The 7,681-nt window shown below is 43.5% G+C and overlaps 1 protein-coding gene across 6 annotated transcripts in view; it reads right to left on the reverse strand.

The window, feature by feature from the left end:
- The window catches only part of MLKL (mixed lineage kinase domain like pseudokinase), a 26,339-nt gene that overhangs the window by 9,875 nt on the left and 8,783 nt on the right, over positions 1-7,681 (reverse strand). For all 6 annotated transcript variants that reach the window (XR_001825887.1, XM_037739263.1, XM_017530557.1 and 3 more), the window contains 4 exons: positions 7,181-7,255; positions 6,125-6,311; positions 3,358-3,455; positions 1,803-1,938 (listed from right to left, as the gene is read on the reverse strand). Coding sequence is in view for 5 of the 6 variants with exons in the window: in XM_037739263.1 (XP_037595191.1) it covers positions 1,803-1,938; positions 3,358-3,455; positions 6,125-6,311; positions 7,181-7,255 (496 nt within the window). In the remaining variant the exon portion in view is untranslated. The remainder of the gene's footprint in view (positions 1-1,802; positions 1,939-3,357; positions 3,456-6,124; positions 6,312-7,180; positions 7,256-7,681) is intronic.

The following is a 7,681-nucleotide window of genomic DNA, read 5'->3' on the forward strand; positions in this document are numbered from 1 at the left end:
CTCACTCTGTCACCCAGGCTGGAGTGCAATGGCACGATCTCGGCTCACTGCAACCTCCGCCTCCCGGGTTCAAGAGATTCTCCTGCCTCAGCCTCCCGAGTAGCTGGGATTACAGGCACATGCCACCGCGCCCAGCTAATTTTTGTGTTTTTGGTAGAAACACAAAATTGGCCGGGCGCAGTGGCTCACGCCTGTAATCCCAGCACTTTGGGAGGCCGAGGCAGGCGGATCACCAGAGGTCAAGAGTTTGAGACCAGCCTGACCAACATGGTGAAACCCCGTTTCTACCAAAAACACAAAAATTAGCTGGGCGCGGTGGCACGTGCCTGTAATCTCAACTACTCGGGAGGCTGAGGCAGGAGAATGGCTTGAACCCGGGAGGCGGAGGTTGCAGTGAGCCGAGATCACTCCATTGCACTCCAGTCTGGGTGACAGAGTGAGACTCCGTATCAAAAAAATAAAAAAAATAAAGTATCCTTCTTAAAAACTTTATTTCAATTTTTTTTTTTTTTTTTTTGAGACAGAATCTCACTTATTCTTCCAGGCTGGAGTGCAATGGTGTGATATCAGCTCACTGCAAACTCCGCCTCCCAGGTTCAAGCGATTCTTGTGCCTCAGCCTCCTGAGTAGCTGGGATTACAGACAGGCGTGTGCCACCATGCCAGGCCAATTTCTGTGTTTTTAATAGAAAAAGGGTTTCACCATGTTGGCCAGGCTGGTCTTGAACTCCTGACCTTAAATGATCCACCCGCCTTGGTCTCTCAAAGTGCTGGGATTACAGGCATGAGCCACCGTGCCCAGCCTTTATTCAGATTTTTAAAAAGTGAATCAATGTAGTGAAAAATGTTGAGTAAATAATACTGGTAGTATTACAGTTAAAACCCTGCAGACGGTTTGTGGGTGACTAACCTTTAGGGACACCTTGAGCCTAAGGATCCATTGATTCTGCAGGTGAGAACAGGTAAAGTTGCCAAATAAAACACAAAACACTCCATTAAATTTGAGTTTCTGAGAAGTGATGAATATACGTATTCATGTGTTAATATACATATATATTAGTACAAGCATGCCCACAAATTGCATGGGAGATAGTTATACAAAAAAGAAATGTTTATCCAAAATTCGGGGCTGGATGCAGTGACTCTCACGCCTGTAATCCCAGCACTTTGGAAAGCTGAGGCAGAAGGATCGCTTGATCCAGGAGTTTGAGACTAGCCTAGGCAGCATGGAAAAACCTCGTCTCTACAAAAACAATTTTTTTTAATTGGCTGAGTGTGGTGGTGCACGCCTACAGTCCCAGCTACTCAGGAGGCTAAAGTGGGAGGATTGCTTGTGCTCGGGAGGTTGAATGAGCTGTGACCACATCATATCCAGCCTGGGGAAGACTGAGAGACTCTGTCTCAAAAAATAAAATAAAATTTGATATTTTTGATGTTTAGGTATGAGTACATACCATGCAATATTTAGGATGTACTTATACTAAAAATTATTCATTACTTTCCTAACATTCAAATTTAACTGGATATGTTTATTTTTATGCTAAATCTGTCCACTTCAAAATTAGGGCCCATCCAACTTTACAAGTCCAGTGTGGACATTAAATTCAACCTTCAGTTCTGGGAGCTGGTGTTCCCTGGGTTAAGCCTCCTTCCTCCCTCCTACCTGTAATCCAAGTAAACAGTAAAACTGTATGGGAGGAGACTGTCTGGGGCTTCTGGCCTATTCTCTCACCATCTCTTGTAGTATCAGGAGTATGGACAGACCCATCCAACCCTTCGTGGCACCTTTTCACCCCGTCATACCGGTACAGGCCTTGGGCTGCCCCCAGGATGAGGACCATGCGCTTGCCGAGTGTGAGGTCTTCTTCCCGATCCAACAGCTCCCTCAGGGTCCCGCGTTCACAGTACTCCATGACGATAGAGAATTGAGTTGGAGTCACTGGTGGAAAGGAGCAAGACACTATGAGGATCTGCCCTACTTGGAGCTCCTACTGTCTGAAGCCTGCCTCTCCTGGCCTCTGTGCAGACATAGACTTGGCTCTGCTATTAAGTCCCTTTTCTCCCCAGCTCTCATCCTATGGTTTTGCTCCCCGGCCTCTTTGAATGAACCAAATACACCCAGAATTCCCATCCTTTTCTCCATAATACTTGGCTTGTCATAATTCTACCTTAAAAAAAAATTATGTTTGGCCAGACACGGTGACTCACGCCTGTAATCCTAGCACTTTGAGAGGATGATGTGGATGGATCACTTAAGGCCAGGAGTTTGAGACCAGCCTGGTCAACGTGATGAAACCTGGTCTCTGTGAAAAATGCAAAAGCTAGCCAGATGTAGTGGTGCATACCTGTAGTCCCAGCTCCTTGGGAGGCTGAGAAAGGAGAATTGCGTGAACCTGGGAGGCAGAGATTGCAGTGAGCCAAGATTACGCCACTGCACTCCAAATTGGGTGACACAGCGAGATTCTCCCTCAAAAAAAAAAAAAGTTCTTTTTCTTCTTTTACTTCCATCTCCCTTTCCTGATATAATTCTATATTTGCTTGAGTAGTTGTTTGGGAAATGTCTTCCTCACTCAGCTGGAAGCCCAAGGTGGCAGGAAATGTATCTGTCTTGTTCACACGGTGCTCACAAGGAGCTTCGTACGTCTGTGTGGGAGGAATGAGTGGGGCACACACAGCAGGGGCAGGTGAGGACTCAGACAAGAAGTTGACATCTCCGTTCATGGACCTGAGTTGCAAAACTAATACATGACTGAGCCAGGCACCTTAGCAGTTCCCCAGGAGAATAAACACTGCTGAACATTTGCCTTTATTTTTTATTTATTTTTTTGAGACAGAGTCTAGCTCAGCCTCCTGAGTAGCTGGGATTACAGGCACCTGCCACCACATCTGGCTAATTTTTTAATTTTTAGCAGAGACTAAAAATAGTTTCATCATGTTGGCCAGGCTGGTCTTGAACTCCCGACCTCAAGTGATGTGCCCATCTCGGCCTCCCAAAGTGCTGGGATTACAGGTGTGAGCCACTGCACCTGGCAGCTTCATAACGTTTTAGAGGAACAAGATGCACCCCTCTTCCACACTGGCATCTAAACACGTACCCCTTGTTTCCCAGTGGGCTGAAAGGAGAAGATGTGGCCATGTTAGTGCAAATCAACCCTCAGGCTTCAGCCCTACTCTCCTGAAAGAAGATAAGAACATGCATCTTGGGATTAAAAAAAAATTAATGGATAATCACACTGTGTAGATTTCAGCCTTTGTGGTGTTCTTTAAAAAAAAAAAAAAAAAAGAAGCAACACATTAAAACACAGAAGGTATATTCCAGGCTGTCAAAAGCTTGGTCAGTCCCAGAAACACTCCTTACCTGTTTCATCAATGCAAATCCCAAATATACGCAGGATGTTGGGAGATTCAAATTTCTTCACGGTTTTGATCTCATCATTGAAAGCCTGCCTTACCATTCTATGAGGATAAAAGGAAAAAATGGGATTTCAGAACTGGAAGGTTCCTTAGAGAACACTCAGTGTAGTGATGCTCTGTGTATGTGGGCATGGGGGTATCAGCATCTCCTGGGGGTAAGAACTGGTACCAGGGTGAGCTCAGCTACTGATGACAACACGTGGAACCCCTCGGGTGCCTGCAGCAGCACAATTTGTCCCTCGGGATCTGTGAGATATTAATGGGGCTTGCTAATATCTTTTCAACAGTTTAGTCTGATAGAATTGTATTTTTATGACCTACAGGGCTTTATTAGGCAAACTAAAAAGTCAAGTGTTTGTTATTATTTTTAGGCTGTAACATGTTGTTTAGCACATACTCTGACAGATTGTGATGTATGTCTTTTTTTTTTTTTTCTTTAATTAAAGACAGGGTCTTGCTCCGTCACTTAGGCTGGAGTGCAGTGGTGCAATCTTGGCTCAGGGCAACCTCCACCTCCCAGGTTGAAGCCATTCTCGTGCCTCAGTCACCTAAGGAGCTGAAACTACAGGTATGTAGCACCATGCACAGCTAATTTTTTTTGTAGACGAAGTTTCACTCTTGTTGCCCAGGCTGGAGTGCAATGGCGCAATCTCAGTTCACCACAACCTCTGCCTCCTGAGTTCAAGTGATTCTCCTGCCTCAGCCTCCCAAGTAGCTGGGATTATAGGCACCTGCCACCACACCCAGATAATTTTTGTATTTTTTAATAGAAACCGGGCTTCACCATGTTGGCCAGGCTGGTCTTGAACTCCTGACCTCAGGTGATCCGCCCACCTCAGCCTCCCAAAGTGCTGGGATTACAGGCATGAGCCACTGTGCCTGGCCTGCAAATATATTTAAAGCCATTAAATAGTACATCTTAAATAGGTAAATCTTATGGTATATAAAATATATCTCAATAAAGCTGTTAAAAATACAGTCTCAATCAAAATCTTGATGCGTATTTTGAGAAGTGTGATAAAACTTTGATATTTATTTAGCTAAGTCAACCTGAAAAAGAAGAATCAAGAGGAGGAAATTCTTTACCAGATTTTGAAACTTACTGCAAAGTCATGTGAAAAAAACAGCAGCAGTGTGTTATTGGTACAAAAGCAGACAAATTGATCAGTGGGACAGATTAGAGAGATCAGAGTCAGATCCATGCCTATATAAAAACTTAATATACAATAAATACGGTACCACACATCAACAGGGAAAAGACAGACCACTTAATAGATGGTACAGGGAAAACTGACTATGTGACTAAAAATAAAAGTTGACCCTATATAATATCACATCCAAAGGTGGATTCCGGTAGGATTAAAACCTAAATATGAAAAATGAACTACAATTAAGAGAAGAAAATATAGAATGCCTTTAAGATCTAGAGGTGGTGAAGCACACCTCCAGAGCACAAATAAAAAGCTTGCAATATCCAAAGCTGACAAGTGCTTGATTTCCAAAATATACAAAGATCTACAGACAAGACAAAAGCAGCAATTGTGAGGGAAAAATGGGCAGAGGATATGAACAGGCAATTTATGGAAGAGAAAACCCAAATAGTTAAAGCATGTAAACAAGGGTTTGAATTCATTAGTTAAAAACAGAAATGCAAGTTAAAATAACGACAAGATATTGATCACTTTATAACTATAAGGATCAAAATAATTAGAAAGCAGGATAACACTAAGGGTTGGTGAGGTTATTCATGGAAGTGTAGCCATAGACACTCTATTCTGAAGAGTTGCCTGGTAGTACTTAGTCACTTAATATACACATATCCTATGGCCCCTCATTTCCTCTCCTGGTGCTAGATCCCAAAGACTTCTCATACAGGTCCCTAAAGGGATACTTTTTTGGTAGGGAAAAGTTGGAAGTTGACCAGGTTCCATCACCAGAAAAAAGAAAATGTATGGCTCATGCCTGTTATCCCATCTCTTTGGGAAACTAAGGGAGGAGGTGCTTGAGCCTAGGAGTTCCAGACCAGCCTTGGCAGCACAGTGGGACCCTGTCTCTACAAAAAATTTAAAAATTGGCTGGGTGTGGTGGTGCACACCTACAGTCCCAGCTACTTGGGAGGCTGAGGTGTGAGGATTGCTGGAGCCCAGGAGGTCGAGGCTGCAATGAGCTATGATCTCACCACTGCACTCCAGTGCACTCCAGCCTGGACAACAGAGTGTGGCCTTATCTCAAAAAAAAAAAAAAAATTGGCAAAATGTGGATCTTCACCATGGATGGCAGACAGAAATTAAGGGCTCCAAGTATGGAACATGTTCCATGATGTTGAGTGAGAGAAGTAAGGAAAGGAGGCAACATACACGTAACTCTATCAGTTGTGAACATGAAAAATGGATGCATACATTTTATAAGAACACACACAAACAAAACACACTAGAATTACTGTCTGATGAGGGGATGGGCCACTGGGAAAGAGGGTTAAAAGGGAAGTTTTTAAAAAATACATGTACATGAATAAAGAAATCTCTAGAACTGAGATGGAAAGATATATTTGTCAAGACTCTGCTCCTTAATAGAATAGTGGAGAGCACGTCATTTAGCCGTTTGGGGTCCAGGCTTCCTCATCTAAAAATGGAGATAATACACCTTTCTCTTTGGAGAGTTATAGAGAGTAAGTATTGGTATGCACGAGAGAACCACATAAAACAACTTACACAATGCTGCCAGCCCGGGGTTTCTTGAATACTTTTATGGCTACTGGAGCTCTGTGGTATTCTCCTTTATAAACTGTGCTGACTTCATTTTCACTTAGCAGAATCCACGGGGATCCTGAAAGCTGCTCCTTCTTGATCTCCTTGACTTGCTCTTGCAGGGTCTCCTGCATGCATTTTGGTGGTAAATCTGACCTCAGCCCCAGGAGGAAGTAAGACAAAAGAGTCAATGAGCAGAGGAAGGGACGGTAAGGGAGGTGGCATCTTTGTGATATAGTGGGAAGCCCTCACCATAAACCAGAGCTGGTCCTGGCTGGGGCTTCTGATAGACTCAGCCCAAGGAGTGGCTCCAATGCCTCTGAGTGACCGGTAGAGACACAGCTGGACACTTAACAGAAGGTGTCATGCACTTCCTTTCCCTCCTCTTCAAATCCCGCCTGTCCCTCCAGACTTAACCCTCATCCAGACCCGTCTCTCTCATCCTGGAAGTCTCTCTATTCCTGTTCCCCAGAGTTTGTCACTTGAGCATCTGGCGTCTGGTTTAGTCACTTCAGATCTACTAGTTAGAGACACAGTTCAAGCTCAGCAACCTTGTTGTTGTGTGTTCACTGTCTGTCTTTCCATGTCCCTCCTCCACCCCATGAGCTCCTGGAAGGCAGTGTCCTCTGCATCTTAGTTTCCTCTTTGCAAGGCCTCTGGCATAAAGCAGATACTCACAGTTTTGTTGAATAATGAATGAATGGGCATTTTAAATTTGATTTGAATTTTTTCTTGGAAATTCAGCAACTGAACTGAAGCTTTGATGCTATTCATAGAGGTTTTTAAGCACTTTGACAGGTGTTAGTAGATATCTTACTGGTCAAGAAGCCCCCTCCAGATGTTATTCCATGGACAGAAGCAGGGGCTAGCCATGAATGGATCCCCAAACCTGTGGGCTGCTTCCAGCCATCCAGCACAGAAAAAGGACAAACGCAGGGGTAGGGGGAGGCTGGGGTCCCACTAAACTGATGACTTCTAGTTTGGGGGCCATCAGAAACAGCAGGGCACATGATAACTTACACTGCCTCAAAGTTTCCTTGATTTCTTTCATGTCGATTTCTAATCGTCTCAACGAAGCTTCTATGTTTTCATTATCTGCAGGAAAAAAGGGCAGTGAATGCTCAAAAATAGAAATTAAAATCACATGCTAATTGAAACTAAAATGCTAATTAAAACTGTTGAGATATCATTTTTTACTTATCATAGTCATTATAGTAGGGATTACTATTGATTGCCAATATTCAGATTTCTACTTCTAAACACATAGGAAATGCATTAAAGCGTGGCTGGGTGACTTGCTTTGGCTAAGAAATGAAGGAAAAAGATGTCTGTCACTTCCCAGAGGGAGCATTTAATTGACTCTGCACAAGGTTCCAACCTGGCTGCTTTGGAAGTGAGGAAAGTTTGTGTCAACACCAAAGTACTATGCTATTGAAAGTATCTTGGAAAGAGGACATTCACCTTGGAGAGTCACCTGGACTTTGCCTGAATGAGAAATAAACTTGTTTCTTTTCTTTCTTT

Source organism: Cebus imitator, unplaced genomic scaffold (assembly GCF_001604975.1).
Source record: "Cebus imitator isolate Cc_AM_T3 unplaced genomic scaffold, Cebus_imitator-1.0 Scaffold66, whole genome shotgun sequence".
NCBI classification, from domain to species: Eukaryota; Metazoa; Chordata; class Mammalia; order Primates; family Cebidae; genus Cebus; species Cebus imitator.